At 48.7% G+C, this 19,042-nt stretch overlaps 1 protein-coding gene across 1 annotated transcript in view; it reads left to right on the top strand.

The window, feature by feature from the left end:
• IGF2R (insulin like growth factor 2 receptor) overlaps positions 1 to 19,042 on the top strand; it is a 102,577-nt gene that overhangs the window by 17,606 nt on the left and 65,929 nt on the right. Inside the window, exons 2-6 of the mRNA XM_055536142.1 lie at positions 1,071 to 1,210; positions 10,653 to 10,771; positions 12,309 to 12,407; positions 18,221 to 18,353; positions 18,799 to 18,928. Coding sequence (XP_055392117.1) covers positions 1,071 to 1,210; positions 10,653 to 10,771; positions 12,309 to 12,407; positions 18,221 to 18,353; positions 18,799 to 18,928 — 621 coding nt within the window. The remainder of the gene's footprint in view (positions 1 to 1,070; positions 1,211 to 10,652; positions 10,772 to 12,308; positions 12,408 to 18,220; positions 18,354 to 18,798; positions 18,929 to 19,042) is intronic.

Genomic DNA, 19,042 nt, shown 5'->3' on the forward strand with positions numbered 1-19,042 from the left:
TTCCAGGATAGGAATTCTGATTTATCTCCTGTCCTTTCGACAATACCGTTGCATTCATGTACCTTTTGCATTTTGTGAGGAACTTTTTATTTGCTCTCGTTTCCTATCTACCCTTGTTGAGGAAATTTTTACAAAATTGACACAGCATTCTCCCTGGGAAGAGTGGAGAATTGAGAATCCTTCTTACGAGAGAACTGGCAAACATTATCGTTGACCCTTGAACGACACCCCACCCTGGCCTCCCCACCCCTGCTGAAAATCCCCATCCAGCTTTACAGTTCACGCTCTGCATCCACAGTTTGCATCTGTGTGCTCAGCCAACCATGACTTGTGTCGTTTGGTATATGGCAGTACAGTACTTCATGAAAAAAATTGCTGTATAAGAGGACCCATGCAGTTCAAATCCATGTTGTTTAAGGGTCAGCTGTATTTTGTCCCAAGTATGCTGATCGGTTCATGGACAGTTACTCAGTATCTACTTTGCCAGAGGTTTGAACAGCAAGTTTCAATGCATATAAAATACTTCATGTAGTGAATCAATCAAAAGTTAATTTTGTCTGATTTTGGATCCGTTGTCTGATGGCACAGCTTCATCTTGTCACTTCGGGTCTGAACTATTAAAGGTAAAACCAGAACCAGAACTATCTCACATGCCGTAACTAGTTTTTGAATAAGATAAACAAAATTAAAAACAAACATTTGGCTTTGCAGCATTCCACGGTGATTGGAAAGGTCACTGCCTTAAAACTCAACATAATTCTTGAGCAATTACCTAAATATCTGAGTTGGTATTCTTAAATTAATGGTAGAATTTTAAGTATTTTAATGCTTAGGGAGTCTTGAGGCTGCTTCAGAGCGGATTGAACCAGATCGAGGTGGTATTTAGTGGTTTCTGCCCTGGCTTCTATTCAACTTAACATAGTTTGACTTTAGTATTTTTGGCTAATGAAAGTGTATCTTCTAGGTTATGGAAGTCTTAAGCTTGAAAGTGGCTTGAATATGAAACTAGAGAGAAGTTTTAATTATTGGCAGATCAGTGACAGTGACAAATTGCTTTTCTTCCTTTCTAGTTATACGTGGGAAGCAGTGGATACCAAAAATAACATGCTTTATAAAATCAACATCTGTGGAAATATGGGTGTTGCCCAGTGTGGACCATCAAGTGCTGTCTGTATGCATGACTTGAAGACAGACAGCTTTCATTCTGTGGGTAAGTAAAACTGCCATTAGCTTCCTACACGTGCGGGATCCTGATTTTGCAAAAATGACTCTATGTATGTCAGCTGTCTCTTTAATTATATAAGCTGATGATCCATAATATGTAGTTTATGTTTTATAGGTGTTCCAAGTGGTAGCAATGTAAAGGTCTGCTCTGAGACAGCGTTAGGTTCCTCCCGTCCAGAGGATGCTGTGCAGTCAGTCGTTACGAAGATTGATGCGCCTTTGTGTTTATTGCTACAGAAGGATGTTTCCTATATGGCTCTGCCTTCTCCCGTTTTTTCTTAAACCCTGTCTTTCCTTTTCTCTCTCTTTCACCCCCATTTCCTCTGGCGCCCAACTCCCTTCCCGCTTGTATCTTTCTGCTTTCTGCTGTGGTGGTTTGAGTCTTAGGCAGTATTTATTCACGTGGGGTCATAGATGGTCCCTGGCTTTGGGCTCCCCCTAAAAATTAAATGGTCCTAAGGGCTTCCTCCCAGAGGAAGAAGCACAGACCTCTTTCCTAGGGCTCATTTCATTTGCCCAGCGGCCCTGGTGGTGGTTTTTTTTTTTTTTTTTTTTTTTTCCGGTTGAGATCCCTTTCCTTTGGGAGGATAATGGATCCACGTGGTTGATGGCCCTGCCACATTACATGGAGCGTGAAAGGGGCAGATGTGTAAAGAGACGTGGGGCGGATGTGAAAGCAGGAGGTGTCATCCTCGGGGGTGGTGGCATGGGTGTCCGTGGTGACCTGCGACCCGGACGTTTTCAGGGGTGAGGTCTGACGGTGTGGGTCGGGGCGAAGTGGACACGGCATATGACTGGTGATGATGGGGTGGTGCCAGGGAGAGGAGACTCGGTTTTGGAGTTGGGAGGGGTGGGTTCCTTTGGTAGCTCCATCTGTCATCTTGAACGCAAATTCCTAAGCACACTTGAAAGGGCTTTTTAGAAAGTAATGTTTAGAAAAAGAAGAGTGAGGTCTGGGAGGTCTGCTGGTCCAGCTCCAGTGTCTGCCTGGCTTCCCTCTCCCCCGACATGGAGACAGTCTAGACCGGGAACAGTGGTCAGAGGGATTTGGGGCCCAGGATAGAGATCTGAGAAAGCACCAGCTCGTTCTGAACTCCTGGGCCAAATTTTACTATTTTGTGATATACCTAAAAAATTTGTGGGACTTCCCTGGTGGTCCAGTGGTTAAGAGTCCTCACTCCCAATGCAGGGGTCCTGGGTTCAATCCCCTGGCCAGGAAACTAGAGCCTGCATGCCTCAGCAAAGAGGCAAGTTTGCATGCTACAATTAAGACCCAGGGCAGCCAAATTAAAAAAAAAAAGAGCGCAAATGAGATCATCAGTTTCTTAATTTGAACAGTTCAGGGAGAGAGGCCCCAAGTGGGCCTGTTGGCTGGTGTTACTTAGGTTTTCAGGAAGAGGAAAAGTAGTTTTCCTCTTGATTTTACTATAACACGGGCTATAGTATTTTTGGCTAGTGAAAGTGTGCTTCTGGCTTGTGGCAGTGGATGGGCACCAGACACACACAAGTCGCTAGCAGGAGGATTTGTGAAATTGGCACAAAGTTTGAGAATGACCAAGTTAGATAGGCTTTGAAAGCCCAGGCAGGAGAGTTGGTCTTTTCTGGGGCAGATAGTGGATCCGTTATAAATTCTTTGTGACGGTAATTGGGGGAGGTGATCTGATAAAATGTGTTTTTAGAAAGCTGGGCCTGGTGGACTAGGAGAGGTTGGTTGAAAGGGAGAGTTAAAAAAGATGAGTTGTTACCGGTTGACAATGATATAAAACAGCTGTTTCTAATCTCGTTTTCCTCCCAGACACACATGACATACTTCTCCCGGGGCCTCAGACCCCCCGGGGGAGAGAATGGCATGCTGGATGACGTGTGCTTTCAGCACTGGCCGTTACTGCCCTGTCCTTCAACTCAGGAAAGCACACGCGTGTGAGCGAGCGAGAGCGACGTTAACATGAGCACAGGTCGTCTTGAATCAGATCTCATTTTGCTCATCTGTGTTATACAGTCGAAATAACTAAATTTGTTCTTGAAAATTTAGTTTTATAGCTAATCACTAAACTTGGTGTGCACTTACATGCCAGGTGTTCTAAGTAAAAAGTATCTCATTTAATTCATTCATCAACTTCTGAAGTAGACGATCTCATTTCCCTCATTTTATAAGGGAGAAAGCTGAAACACTGCATGGATAAGCAGCTCGCCAGAGGTTGTGTGGTTGTGGATTTGAATGCTGACAGGCCAGCTGTGGAGCCTGTGGACTTGCTTGGCTTCTTGCTCTGCGATCACAGCGTCCCATCAGACAGTTATAGCGCTAATACGGGAACTATGGTGGGTAACCTGAACTCCTGGCTCTTAGAGGGCAGCTGGACACTAACACCAGTTTGCTAGAAAGGGAAGACAAACATGGATTTTGGAAAATAGCCGCAAAGACTGGAGCTCCCAACAGATCAGAGAGAAGAGCTAGTTTAGCAACAGATCCGAACACATGAGAACTGAATGTATAACCTGAAATTTGGATATAATTAAGCTATATATCTCCTAGGAAGCAATACTAGACATATCCTTTGTATTGTGTTACAGAGATTATGGATTAATTAAGATTAAAAGTAAAAAGACAATAGAACATTGGGGGGGGGAACCTAGTAAAATAGAAATATAATCTGAAGGAGGTAGGAATTTCTCTTAATAAATGATAAGAAAAACAATGTAGGAGCAAAATGGCACAGTCTCTAAGAACAGGCAATTCACAAAAGAAGAAATCCAGATGGTCAATTCAGCTTCATTAGTAAGCCAGGCATAAATGCAAATCAAAGCAATAATGAAATCTAGTTTTCCTTCAGTCACATTGGCAGAACTTTAAATGGTTGAATCATGGAATGCTGGCAGGCAGCCTAGAAACGGGCACATCCATATATTACTATAGGAAGATGATTGTCTCTAACCCTTGTGGGAAGATAATTGTTGATGTGAGTTTTATAGTGCCCATAGTTTTTGTACTTACAAACAAATATTAAAACCTCAACTTTGGTCTAAATAATATTACATTATTTTTGATTAAAAAAATCCTGTATTAGTTCTTCCTTAGGCCAGTGATACTGTTACATATATAAATCTAGCAGAGTTTAGCAGTCATTTTTATGGGGTCAGTGAACAACCATTTGTTTCCATTTACAACCTAGTTGAATCATCTTCATCACATTTTACAATGATTTATGCATTTTATACATTTGATTTCTGTTTAAAGTACATCAGATAATCTGATCTGACGATAAAAGTTTAAGGATTAACAATAATTCTTATAAATTTAATAGTTTAAATGTAGAAATATGATAAACTTGAAATTCTCTTAGCTGTTCTAATATTGCCACAGTTCTGAATCAGTTGCTTAGTTTATAACCTCTGAATTCGATGTAACATTAAACATCACAAGTATATAAAAGTACTGAATATGTTCACATTCCTCCTAACAGCTTTAATATTAATACCATGATTTTCATTTAATTAATCTTTCTGGAGGTTGAAAATTATGTATGCACTTCATGAAGGCTATTATAGCCCCTTTCACCAAGGTAACAGACCCACTGTTAAGTGAGGTTACTCACCACCCAAGCCTGGGATTCTGACTGGCTTCTTATAGGTGATCTGGGGGTAGGACAGAGTGTGAAATTCAGTTGCAGTTGCTGGTCACGTGACTTCATTTACTCCAAGCAGACTGACTCCTAACTTAAGGTTCTACTTAATGATTCCTGTGTGCATTCACAGAAATCTACAGCAGCAATCCAGGTTGATCACTCGATTTACTTTCATGTCTCTTAACATGTGAAAATACCATTTCTTCTTGTGCCTTGTATCTTTCATTTTCAAAAATGATATAATTCTGTTAGATATATAAGATGATACCTGGTTGCCTTCTAGGTGTAACTCATATTTTTATCTCATTTAGAGTCTCCTGATAGTCTAGAATTATCTGTTACATTTAAAAACTTAGATTCCTGTAACGGCTGTTGTACATAGACTTTTGTACAAAAAAAATTCCCCGTAGCATTGAAAATTGTGGCAAATATGCTGAAACAGCCTAACCATGGGATAGTTCAGTACATTGTAGTATATTCTGATTTACTTGGTTAAATCATAACATATATATATAAATTTTTTTTTAAAAACAGCTAACACTTAATACTCATTTATTGATTTGTAACAAATATTTGAATGAATCAGTCACCAAAACAGACAAAAACCCCTTTTCTCACGGACCTTACATTCTAGTGGAGAAGGAGGCACACAAGAAAGAAAGACAGTGGCTAAGTGGGATATTAAGACGTGATGAATGCTGTAGAAAAGACAGGGGAAAGGCGGGAGCGCCAGGGGGCCTTGGGAGTGTGTGTTCAGGAATATTCAGCAGGGTGGGTGTTGCTGAGAAAGTGACATTTGAGCAAAGACTTGAAACTGAAAGCAGCGAATCACATGGCTCCGGGGTTTGGGGGCGGCCAGTGCGGGGGGCGGGGGTCAAGGCGAGAGGGAGGGAGGGTCTGAACGGGCAGGAGCCAGAGTAGAAATCTCTTTTTGGAGTGTTCATAGAAAGAGGAGCGGAAAGGTGAGGCAGGAGGCGGAGGCGAGAGCTGGGCAGGGGGTTCTCTTTTTGGTGAAGAACACGCGAAACAGTACACGTCGAAAGACACGATACAACAGAGCGGGGTGTGTTCCGCGAGGGGGCGGCCTGGCCGGAGCACGTCGGAGAGGGCTAGCGGCCCGGCTGGCAGGCCCTGAGCAAGGTGCTGAGAAGGCCCGGCGCCCGCAGGCTGGGCCCCGTGGCCGCCGGCGGAGGCGCGGTCGCCAGGCGGGGCAGCCTCAGCGAGGTCGGGTTGCGAGCTCGGCCGGGCTCGGCCGCGGGCGCCGAGGGCGGCAGGCGAGGCCCGGCCGGCCTGGCACGCGGCCTGGTCGGGCGGACTCTGGTGAGCGCGGCCGAGCGCGCAGGGTCTGCAGGACCCGGCGCGGCCTGGCCGGCGGCGCGTGGCCGGGGCTGGCAGGCGCGGGCGAGCGCTGCCGGACGGGCGCCCTGGCGCGCAGGGTCGAGAGGACCCGGCGCGGCCCGGGCTGCAGAGCGTGGCTGGGTCTGACGGGCTCGGGCGAGCGTGGCCTGGCGGGAGCCCTGGCGTGCAGGGTCGGGAGGACCTCGCGGGGCCTGGCCGGTAGCGTGTGGCCGGGTCTGGCGGGTCCGGGTGAGCGTGGCCTGGTCTGGCGGGCCCGGGCGAGCGCGGCCTGGAGGGCCCGGCCTGGAGAGCGCTGTCTGGAGGGCCCAGCGCGTGGTCTGGCGGACCCGGCGCGGTCTGGCGGCCCCGGCCTGGAGACCGCGATCGGGTGGACCCGCCACTGCCTGGCGGGCTCGGCAAGTGCGGTTTGGTCTGGCGGGCCCAGGCGAGCGCGGCTCGGTCTGGGGGGCTCGGCCTGGAGGCTGCGGTCGGACAGGTCTGGCAGGCCCTGGACGCGCGACCTGGTCTGGAGGACCCGGCCTGGAGAGCGCGGCCTGGAGGACCCGGCGCGGTCTAGTCTGGTGGGGTCTCGCCAGTGCTGTCTGGTCTGGTGGGCCCGGGTGAGCTCGGCCTGGTCTGGCGGACCCGGCCTGGAGAGCGCCGTCTGGAGGACCCTGCGCGGCCTGGCGGGCCCTGGAGAGCGCGGCCTGGTGGGCCCGGGGCGCAGGGTCTGAAGGACCCGGCGCGGCCTGGCCTGGAGAGCTCGGCCTGGTCTGGCGGACCCGGCCTGGAGAGCGCCGTCTGGTGGGCCTGGCGCGCGTGGCCTCGTGTGGAGGACCCGGCCTGGAGACCGTGGTCTGGAGGACCTGGAGCGCACGGTCTGGCGCGGTCCGGAGGACCCGGCGCGATCTGGTGGGCCTGGTGAGTGCGAGCTGGTCTGGCGGGCCCAGCGCGTGCGGCCTGGTCTGGTGGACCCGGCCTGGAGAGCGTGGTCTGGAGGACCCGGCGCGCGCGGTCTGGCGGGCCTGGCGCGGTCCGGCTGGCCGAGCGCGCGGTCTGGAGGACCCAGCGCGGTCTGGCGGACCCGGCCTGGAGAGCGCGGTCTGGAGGACCCGGCGCGGCCTGGCGGGCCTGGGCGGACGCGGCCTGGTCTGGCGGGCCCTGCCGGGAGACCGCGGTCTGGCCGGCACGGCGCGCGCAGCCCGGTCTGGAGGACCCGGCCTGGAGAGCGCGGCCTGGAGGACCCGGCGCGGTCTGGTCTGCTGGGGCCCCGCCAGTGTGGTCTGGTCTGGCGCGCCCGGCCTGGAGAGCGTGGTCTGGCGGGCCCGGCGCGCGGTCTGGAGGACCCGGCGCGATCTGGCGGGCCCGGCGAGCGCGGCCCAGCCCATTTGGCGCCGTCCTCGGGAGCTGGCCGTGGGCCTGGCGTGCTGGCCACCGCCCCGCAGTCCTCGCCCGGCCTTCGTCCGGGGAGGACGGCCAGGCTGGCCGGGGTGCCGCGGGAGTCTGCCGCGGGGGCGCTGCCGCGGTGCACCGCGGCCTCTTGCCGAGTGCCGGGGTGGGCAGTCGGTCCTGGCCAGTAGGCGGAGGAGCGGGCTGCAGGCAGGCTGGACGGGCGGGCGGGCGCGGTGCCGATGGGGCCTGACGCTGAGGGACGCCGCTGTCCCCAGCGCCGCGGCCGCGGAGCTCGGCCGGTCTGTCTCGGCTCAAGGCCAGGGCCTGTCTGGTCTGCGCGCAGGGCGAGCCCAGCAGTTATGAGGCGCCCCCGGGAGCTCTGGGCATAGGGCCGGATGGGGCCGCCGCGTTGGGGGGGACAGAGGCGCGGGGGGAGGGTCTTTAAGGTTGGGGGGCTCCCCCCGCCCCCTGCCACGGCCCTGAAGCGCCCCCTTCTGGCGGCTGTGCGCACCGCCTCCCACTGGCCGAGCCCGCCCACCCCCCTCCCCCGCCACCTCCTGCGCCCCGAGTCTCCTGGAGCGCGGCGCTGCTGGGGCGCGGGAGGCCCCGCCCCGTCACCAGCTTCCCTGGCCACGCCCACAGTGGGTGGAGCCGCGGGGCGCTGTCCGTGGTCCCGGAGCCTCCTCCGCAGGCCTCTGAGGCTGTTGGGTCGCGAGAGAAAAAAAAATTTTTTTCAGAGCGACCTCCTGGAGTTTTAGGCGCGGAAGAACGATCCTGGCAAACCTTTGCCGCGGTTTAGACAGGCAAGGCAGAGAACCGCTGTACTGTTAAGTCTGGTTCTTTGGGGCCTGAAAGCCATTATTATCTCCTCTCCATTGGCGTCTTAAGATTTTTACCCCTTCCCCTCTTTTTCTGTTTTTTGTTTGTTTTTTTCTTCTCCCCCTGCTTAAAGATCTCCGGTGTAGGTATCAAAGTAGACCAGTTGTAATCCTGAGGTCATGACACTCACTCATCATTAGTCTGTGAGCTAATCTTTTTTTTCCGTTGTGTTTTTTAAATTAGTTGTTTTGGATAATGCAATGAAACCCTTCTTTCACAAAATCTAGGACCTTGAGAATAACCACTCTCTCTCCATGCTCCTGTCTCTCTTCACTGGAGGTAATCATTTGCCCACATCCTGTATACCAACATTTCCTTTTTTTCTCTCTTACTCTAGTCAGAGTCTGTCTGGCTGTATATGGTGTTTTTAACTTAATAAAAAGTGTATATCATGCAATGTGTAGTTTTGGAGGAGCTTAAGTGGTAACAGCATATTGCTAAAAAAACAGCTGTATTGTTGTCTTTCCCTGATTTATTCCTCTGACACCTATGTTGTAGTATTGTGTAGGTCTAGCAGGGTTAATTTATCCACGCTTCTTTTGATGGGCATTTGAGTTGTTTCCAGGTTTTCACTAGTGTGAAGAACACGAGATATTCTTTTACATGTTTCTTGTTATATATATATATCTTTATTTGTGGCTTTTGTTTCTGTATTTACCTAAGAGTTGACTAGCTAAGGCATAGGGTATGTGAATGTTCAGTGGTAGGACTCAGTGCCATGCCAACTTATGTACTGGTTAAACCAGTTCATACTTCCACCTGCAACACAGGAGAGCTCTGGGCTGTCTCTTCTTCAACATTTGGTACTTAATTTTTGTCCATATAATGGCTGGGTTTGGTATGCCATGTGGTCTTGATCACCAGTGATGTTGAACATCTCTTTGTATTTATGAAGATGTTTTTCTTCTGTCTGATCATGTCTTGCCCATTTCATATTAAGTTATCTATTGCATGTGATAAATTCTTTCCCTCTAGAAGCTTTAGAATTTTCTCTTTGCCTTTGATATCGAAATCGCCATACTATGACTTGGTGTGGGTTTTCCCCTTTTTCCTCTCAGCGTTTTCTCTCAGAGGTCATTCGTTTCCTTTTCTTTCCTAAAATTATAAAAAATGATTTTGTTTTTGTGTATGAGTATATATATTCTTGATGCTAGTTCTTTGCCAGCTCAATGTATTGGCTAGTTTATAATTTGTTTCTGTTTTCCTCAAGGTACTTTTTGATGAATGTAAACTTTTAAACTTAATAAAAAGTCAAGTTTAAAATTTTTTTGGTAGTTAGTTAATGCTTTTGAGTGTTCAATATTTTGCTGCATTAGAATTTAAAAGATAACTATGTATATATTTTATTAAGAGAATTTGGTTTCTCATGTTTACATCTTTTAATCCATTTAGAGTTCATTTTTGTATACAATGGTAAGTGGGGATTCAGTTATCTTTTTGCCAGTGCAGATTGCTATTTTGTTTCCAGTTTTATCTACTGAACAGTCTCTTTGCTCACTGACTTGATACCTTGTATATCAAAGTTTGACTCAAGAACCCTGATGTCTGTGCTCTCTGTTCTGGTGTCTTGATGTCTGTTCCAGTCTGTCTGTTCTTGTGCCAACTATCATCCCTGATACTATATAGATTTTTTTTATTATAATAATATCTCAGGCAAACTGAGAAGTGATCACCCCGATTTGTGGACTGTTCTAAAAATTTTTGTTTTTACAGTGTGTATGTATGAAGTTATAGAAGGATTTCATCAGCCACACTATATATTCTGATTTATGTTTTTGAAGATCAGACTGGTGCAAGATGGGTGGGAAAGGGAGGATGGTGAGGGACAAGACAGGAGTTGGAGGCAAGGGGTCCCATTAAGAGGCTGTAGCCAGAACACGGGTGCCAGTGGTTGCAGTCGTTGTAGAGATGGAGAGACGTGGATGGATTTGAGAAGAAGGTAGAAGTGCTGGAACTTGCCCATGTTGACAGATGAGAGAAAGATAGGACTTCGTGTCATTTTGTTTGGGGCTTGAACAGCAGGAGGTGGGGCGAGGATGGCATTCCTGAGACAGAGGATTCTTGGGACAGGGCACTTTGTAAGCTTATAAACTTTTCAGATGAACTACAGTGCCATTTTTAGTTTGCTCGTACTTGGAAATAGCTTTTGGTTAGGAATGTCTTCTAGCTTGTTCATGCTCTTTTCTCTCCGAATAGGTGACTCTCTTTTGAAAACCGCAAGCAGATCTCTTCTGGAATTTAACACAACAGTGGACTGTAAGCAGCAGAATCACAAAATTCAGAGTAGCATCACCTTCTTATGTGGGAAAACCTTGGTGAGTCCATGCGGAGTCACTTCATAATCTTTCTTTTAAAAACATTTGTCCCTGGGGCGTTCTTGCTGTACTGGTATTCTAAGACAAGTAAGTGAGTAAAATTAAAAACTCAAGCAAACAGATAAACAGAAACCCCAACCAAATGACCACCATCATTAAAAACCAATAAGTAAGCAAATCCTAAGCCTATAGTTACAATGTTTAAGTGAAACTTGACCCACATCCTGTGTACAAGGACAATGTAAAGATTAGTGTGTTTAAACTCAAAGCTCTGTTTAATGTTTATGTTGCAGGCATAATTTTTTTTTTCTTTCTGCATTTTCTTTTGATAGTTTTCAGGGCAGCGTGTTTGCTTCTTAAAGTGTTTTTTTTTTTTTCTCATTTACATTAAATTGGACAAACTGACATCTATCAAGAAGAAACCTTGGCCAGTGGGTAATGGGGTGCCCAACTTTCGGGGTATTACTAGTGTTGAAATGGAACATAATTGTTTAAAGCATGACGTTTGTCCTCACTCTCTGCGTATTGTATGTGATATTTTAGTTTCAGTCTTTACTGTTCAGAAAGGGACTCTCAGCAAATGATAGCTAGCTTTTAGGAAAAACGATGTGTGTACATGTTCTACGAGTGTTCTGTAATCAGAGTAAGAATCCAAGTGTTTAGAAAAATCGGAGAGAGGGAAGCTCACGTGGCTACCAGATTGCTTTAAAATATCATATTTAGAATTTGGTGCTCTGACTGTTGCATTTTTAAGCCCATCCTGTCTTGTGTGAAGAACTTGAAAAATAACTCAGTATTGTTAATTTTGGACCAGATTGTTGCACTCTTGTCCATGTTGAAACTTTGGGAAATAATCTGTTTGCAGTGGTATGAAATCTGGAGGTCTGAGTTACAGAGTAAGCTGTCGTTTGAATTTTAACTAACTTTTCTTGAGGAGTTCTGTGTTCATGCTAAAGAACCAGAATTTGCAGAGCTCCTTAGGCTTGCTCAGTGGAGTGTAGGGGTAAGTTCCCGCTGGGTCTTATCAACCAGCCACACCGTGGTCATCGCTGGTCCCCGTCTGTTAGAAGGGGCCCCCCTCCAGTGTGGGGGCGTTTAAGGAAGGCCGGTGTATGAGCTCGGTCAGGTCCAGATGGGCCTCCTCCGTCGGCTTCCAGGAAGCATGAGGTCACATTTTCTGGCTTTGGTTTTGCTGGCATTTGGTTCAGAGAACATTTGGAGTTTGAGAGTGGAAGGTCTGCAAGGATTACTTCCCATGAGCTTACTGTACTTGCATAGCTGGGGCAGTAGAACAGTTTTGGATCAGTTAGAGCCAAATTCCATCATGATTTTATGAAGCTTTTGTCTCAGAAGTTTTGAGTTTGGGAACTTCTCACTCGGCTGACCTTGTTAACTAAAACAGTTGTGTGTTAACTACCCCCCCGCCCACTGCTGCTAGTTTAAAATTTTTTGTTAGCCTTCATGGTTTCTAACTTTAGAAAAGGAGCACTTTATAATACGCAGTATGCTAACTTATTTTTACTTCTTTTAAAAATAGGGAACTCCCGAGTTTGTAACTGCAACAGATTGTGTGCATTACTTCGAGTGGAGGACTACTGCAGCCTGCAAGAAGGATATATTTAAAGCGAATAAAGAGGTAACAAGGGCCCTTCAGGGTTACATGCTTGTGAACTACATTCTGGGACCTTTAGTGTTTGAAGTGCAGACACATACCTTTTGAGGTAGAAGTCTCTTTTTGGTTTTCAAACTCCGTTTGAGCAGAGACCATATGATTTGGGCTTCCCTGATAGCTCAGATCTGCCTGCAATGCAGGAGATCTGGGTTCGATCCCTGGGTTGGGAAGAACTCCTAGAGAAGGAAACAGCAACCCACTGTAGTTATTCTTGCCTGAAGAATCCCATGGACAGAGGAGCCTGGCAGGCTACAGTCCTTGGGGTCACAAAGAGTCAGATGTAACTGAGCAGCTGACACACACACGCACATGCACACCGCATGATTTCCTTGATAATTTGTCCTGGATGGTTCTTACTTTTAGCACAGGGTGTTTTAACATACAGGATGGACTGGAAATGGAATGGCTCACTCGCGTAGAGCAAGTGATTTCCTGGTGTCTGATGCCATGCATCTCAAGAACTAAGTCTCGAGTTGACTTTGGGGTTTAGATCACCACATTGCCTGCAGAGACCATCTCCTTGGCCTGGGAGTGGCTTCTGAATGCATCTTGGATCCAGGTCAGGTGTGCCTGGCCCTTACATTCGTTGCCAGCTCACCTCAGAGGCCAGATGACTGTCACTACTTCCCTTGTTTCTCTGGTATCTGGCTCGTGTTCCTGGTGATCGATGAAGCACCATCCTCTCTAACCTATAGCCTCTGACTTTTCCCTGGCAGTGGAGGGGGCAGAGGGCCCTTTCCTCTGCAGTTGTAGCATCCTGGGATTTCAAGGTGGCTTTCCTGTGTTCACCCAGGCAATAGTCTTCCTGGGTTGAACATTCTCTTTTTTCTCTATTCGCTTTCTGTTCTGTAGAGTTGAGTTCAGAGACCCTCTTAGGAGCTAGGAACTGGGAGTGATCAGTTATGGGAGTAATCTGTCATTTATCTGATGGCCTAATACGTTGTCATTTAAGAAGGGCAAAAAGAGACGTTTGTATCTTTTTTTTTAAAAAGCCATGTTAAGTTACAAATACTGAGCTGTCACCGATTCTTCAGATGTGGCCATCTCTAAAAGAAAAGATAGTCGGAGTGCCTCCTGTGTATAAGGAACGTTCAATGGGAAGGAAGTTCAAACTGTGGAAGCAAAGAAGATCTAATGAAATAACACTAGTAGGAGATGGTGTCAGATTTAAACTTTGCATTTAACAACTTAGGTTAGACTCTGCCAATATTGCGTTAGCGGCAGGTAAAGCATACTTGAACCAGTGAGAAGTGCCTTCTGCTTTCCCAGGAGACCCCAGGCCCCATGGAGGTTCTCTTGGTCTCTGACTCTCCAAGCAATAGTTATTACCCCCGTTTTTCCTGTTCTAACCGAGTCTCTCTTTTACCTTGCTTTGCTGAACTGACAGTTGTCTCCCACCACCTAAAGAATAATTACTTCCCCAAAGAAAGAAATGGTGACTTGTTTTTGGTTTTCTTTGTGTTTGTAGGTCAAGAAGTCACAAACTGCATCCTGTGTTTGTGCAGCCTCAGACCTAAGATTGTTTTTTTACATTTTTATAGGATTGTTAAAAAAAAGCCGAGAATACACAGCAGAGACCTACGTCACTCATAAAGCCTAACATGTTTACAGAACGAGGGTGCTGACCCTGGACCTGAGTCGTTTTGGGGGGAGGAAATGGGGAGATTAGAGCCTATGTTTTTCTCAAAAGTTATGTTTAACTTCTCAGAAGCTGATCGAAAGATGCAGGGGGAATGTTGATTTGCTCCCAGTGACCTTTTCTTTGGGCCTGGTTGGCGGCAGGGCTTTTTATCTGTTGAGTTTTCCTCTCTGGAGGGGCTCAGCGTCAGGAATGTCATTACATTGTGAAAACGCTGTTGCGTTCAGGGAGCCCATAGACTGAAGGTGTGAAGGACATCTACTCTGCCTTAGGTATAGACGAGTAGAAAGAACACAAGACCCTGATGCTTTCCTAGCAGCTCAGTTGGTAAAGAGTCTACCTGCAACGTGGGAGACCCAGGTTTGATCCCAGGGTAGGGAAGATCCTCTGGAGAAGGGAATGGCTACCCACTCCAGTATCCTTGCCTGGAGAATCCCATGGGCAGAGGAGCCTGGGGGGTTCAGTTCACGCAGTCCATGGAATTGCAGAGAGTCAGATACGACCGAGCGACTGACACACACGAGAGCCTGATGGCTGCCGCAGGAGTGTTGCTCTCACCCCCTGCAAGTCGTAGGAAAGCATATTCCCTTTTTTTTGTCTTCAGTAGGATTTGATTTCATCATATAGACTATAATATAACTTCAAAAATTACATTAAATGTAGAAACACTCATCATTCCTCTTTAAAAAAAACAAAAACCTAGACTTGATTTAGTGGCCACGTGGTCTTGATCTCCACCCGTTCTTAGTGTCTCCTCATTGCTTCTGTTGTTTTGGCTTCATCAGATTTAGAATGGAGTGATGGGCAGAGAGCATGGGCCGGGGGTGGGCTCCAGAAAGTGCCGTCTAAACCCACCTGTGTCATGCTTTGCTCAGTGGATCCCGGTGGAGTCCTCTTAGATGGTAATTTCTTTACAAGATTGTGGACACACACCCCCTACCATTCCACCCCTAGGGAACACAGAAAACGCAGTCCTGGCAAGCATGTGGTCCTAGCGGAGTTGCATAAATATGGTTAATGTACAGATGTACACCGTTAACAAGGGTGACTCAGTGTGCTGTGTGTGGAGCTGGCAGAGACCCCCTTTGCCGGCCGCCGCATTCCCGGGGCTGATGAATGTCTCCATTGCTCGGCTCAGTGGAGCAGGAAGTGGGAGGACTCTCCCCAGGAGCCTTGCTTGTTTTTCCGACGCTCGCTCCAATTCTGGGGGGCGCAGCGTCGGGCGTGTCTCCTGTTCCTTCCTGGAGTTGAGACACGGCCAGCAGTTGCTTGTGGCCTTGAGCTGGGGGGGTCTACAGGCCTGGCTCATGGGGATCCATCTAGCCTTGGGGTGACACAGAGCTAGTTTGAGGCAGGTGGCCCCTCTCCCCGCCTGCCGGGTGCTGTCCTGCTTACTCTCTTAATCTCGTAACTGGAAAGTTGCTTCTTGTCTCCTGTCTCACCAGTCATCCCAATTCCATCCCCCTCCTCTGAGTTAACACATTTCTGTTGACTATATTACTCTGCTAGGGACTGGCAAGCTTTGAATTTGCAGGATCAAGGACGTGGGTTACTTCCACTGGAGCTTCGTCACGGTCTGCAGTCATCCCGCTCTTGCACTTCGATGGCCTTTCGGCAGGACGTGGTGCCAGGCGTGGCTTCTGGCCTCCTGCCCTCAACCCGCTCTGTGCCTGTGCCCGCCCTCCTTGGCTGGCATCGGGCTGTATGGTCAGTGTCGCAGGCAGCGGGAAGCTTTGCGCCAAGGGTCTGGTTGACATGAGTTTGGGTCCCCCTCCCCCACCCCCGCCGAGGGGGTGCGAGTCCTTGGGTTTAATCCAGTAGCTCTCTCTGAAGTCTCTGCAAACAGAACAGGGGAAGAGGGTTAGTGGGTCAGAGCATTCCTGCAGGGTTGATAGCATCTTTCCGAGAAACATTTAAAAGCTAAACATTAACATGAAGCAGTTAACCTTTGTAAATGAACCTGCCTGTGAATAGCTTTAGTTTTCCAAACGAACAGTTTAAGGAAAATTACCCAGTGGAAATGATGAAACAGACTATCGATCCTTTGAAATGATTTGCAGAGAACATGAGATTTTAGAATATTTCTTGGCTAAGGCAATTAAAGTGATGTGGTGTATTACTTTGCAGCTGAGATTTGGGGGCTGTTTTACATAAACTTGGTGACCAGGCATTTACTTAGGGGCACACCTGTGGGTTTGGCCGCTTTGCCTTCAGAGTTTGGTGGAGCTTGGAAAGCACAGGGTCTTGCCCGCTGTAATGGGTTTCATGTGTAACCTTCCCCCGGACCCCTTTTTCCTCCCCGCCACCAGTTTTATTGAGGTGTAATTCACAAATAAAATTGCACATATTTGAAGTGTACAATGCAGGGGTTTGGTTTAGTTCTTGATTTTTTAAAAACAGAGGCCATTCTTTTATAGAGATGAGAGAGTACGTGTGAGTTAGAATCCAGTAGGGCTTCCCTGGTGACTCAGATGGTAAAGAATCTACCTGCCAATGCAGAAGACCTGGGTTCAATCCCTGGGTCAGGATTATCCCTTAGAGAAGGGCATGGCAACCCACTCCAGTATTCTTTTCCTGGAGAACCCTGTGGACAGAGGAGCCTGGTGAGATACAGTCCCTGGGGTGGCAGAGTCAGAGGTGACTGAACGTCTAACACACACTCACAAGCGTGGGCCAGATGCCCAGAGGAGGAACTTCAGGCTCCAAGCCATGTCCTGAGCCTTGATTGGGGCCACAGCAGTGACAAAGCCCCCCTGTCCTCAGGAGCTCACTTGCACGTTAGCAGGTGGAGGTGTCTGGTGACAGACACCAGTGCAATGAAGAAAAAGGGTAGAGGAGGCGCAGAGAGAGCTGGAGATGTTGAAAAGGCCACGCCAAGCAGGTGACGCTTCCCCCGGGGCCTGAGCAAGGTGAGAGGGGATACCAGGGACTATTCCAGGCAGAGGCAGCGTCACTTCCCTGGGCTGAAGTGCCCCTCGAGGCCAGTGTGACTGTGTGGAGTGGTCCCCAGGGTCGGAGACAATGGAGAAGCTGGGATCGCACCCTCATGGTGATGGGAAGCAGCTGCTGGTGGATTTTGAGCAGGAGTGGTGTAACTCAAGGGAATTTTACATTAAAAAAAAAAAGTTTTTTCTTTTTAAACTCTTTTATATTGAAGAATAGCTGACTAAGGGACTCAGCCATATATATATACCTGTACCCATTCTCCCCCAAACTCCCCTCCCCTGGTGGATTTTGAGCAGGAGTGATGTGACTCGAGGGAATTTTGTTTTATTTAAAAAAAAAATTTTTTTTTTTAGTTTCTCCTTTTTAAACTTTTTATTTTATATTGAGGAATAGCTGATCAACATCACTGTGATGGTTTCAGTGAATAGCGAAGGGACTCAGGCATATATACACAGGTACCCATTCTCCCCCAAACTCCCCTCCCATCCAGGCAGCCACAGGACGTTGAGCCGAGTTCCCCGTGCTGTACAGCAGGTCCTTGTTGTTGGTCCACTTTAAATTCAGCAGGGTGTAAGTGTCGATCTCAAACTCCCTCACCCTCCCTCCCTCCGTCCTTCCCGGCAACCGTAAGTTCATTGTCTTAAGTCTGTGAGTCTGTTTTGTAAGTCACCTGAGCTGCATCGTGTCTTTTTAGATTCTGCACATCAGGCATGTCATACAATATTTCTCCTCTGTCTGACTTAACTTCACTCGGTATGTGACAATCTCTTGTGACTTGGTGGAACTGTTAAAGGGTTGATCTGGTGGTTGTAGAGATGTTGGCTCAGAGTCGGGTACATGGAAGCTGGAACCTAGAGGCCCCCTTAAAAGAGATCATTGCAGGCAGGAGAGGACTTGCTGCCAGGGTGATGTGAGGTGGTTGCTAAGGGAGGGTAGGGACAGGGAGCCGTGAGTGAGGACCCTGGTGGGAACGGACCGTGTGGCAGGGAGGGAAGGAGCAGGCAGGAGATGCTCACGGGAGCAGCCAGAGCCCTGCAGGCCTTGATTATGCCGTCCTCGGGGGCCTCATTGGAGACCCTGAGGCATGGAGCCCGGTGTCATGTGGCGGAGGTCACAGGCTTCGCCTCACCCCTGCTCCCCCCGCACCCCAAGGCATGTGTGGAAGCCCCTCCTTCTCCCTTCTCTCTCCCAGGTGCCCTGTTACGCTTTCGACAGAGAGCTCAAGAAGCACGATTTAAACCCACTGATCAAGACCAGTGGTGCTTACTTGGTGGACGACTCTGACCCAGACACATCTCTGTTCATCAATGTCTGCAGGGACATAGGTCTGCGTCTGAGGGCGTCGGGTGTGGGAGTGGGGGAAAGATTTTTTCGGAGGCTTCAGTGCCTTTGCCCTGGCACCGTAGGGTTCCCGTGGCTCCGGGAGGAAGGGGTACATCCCTTAGCCACCAGCCACGTCCCGTGTCCCTGCTTCCCAGCCGCTCCTGCGGACCAGGGGCAGCGCCAGCATTCCAGTGTTGCATCCTCGCTTCCCAGCTGCCCGGCCGGGCAGAGAGCTCATCCCGTTGTCCACTTTCAGAGTGGGCCTTGGCTTGCCCACAGTCTTGGGATGGGATCCTACTTGTCCTTGTTTCCAAATTTCGATTACCTTATATTGGAGACTTTAATAAAATTTGACAGTTTTTACAAGAGCCCCTGGACCCAAGGTTTGAGTGTGATTGCTGCGCCCAGCGCGTGGTCTGATGCAGTGTCACATGTTACCTCTTCCAGAAGTGCTCCGGGCCTCGAGTCCGCAAGTGCGCGTGTGTCCCACCGGCGCGGCCGCCTGCCTGGTGAGAGGGGACCGCGCGTTCGACGTGGGCCGGCCCCAGGAGGGGCTGAAGCTCGTGAACAATGACAGGTCAGTCTGCTGCTGGCAGGGGCAGTCCTCAGCAAGAGCCTGGCTTTTTCAGGGAAGCTGCAAGAATACCCCTTTTCAGCAGGGCTTGAGAAAGGCCTTGCCAAGTGACTACGG

Source organism: Bubalus kerabau, chromosome 9 (assembly GCF_029407905.1).
Source record: "Bubalus kerabau isolate K-KA32 ecotype Philippines breed swamp buffalo chromosome 9, PCC_UOA_SB_1v2, whole genome shotgun sequence".
NCBI classification, from domain to species: Eukaryota; Metazoa; Chordata; class Mammalia; order Artiodactyla; family Bovidae; genus Bubalus; species Bubalus kerabau.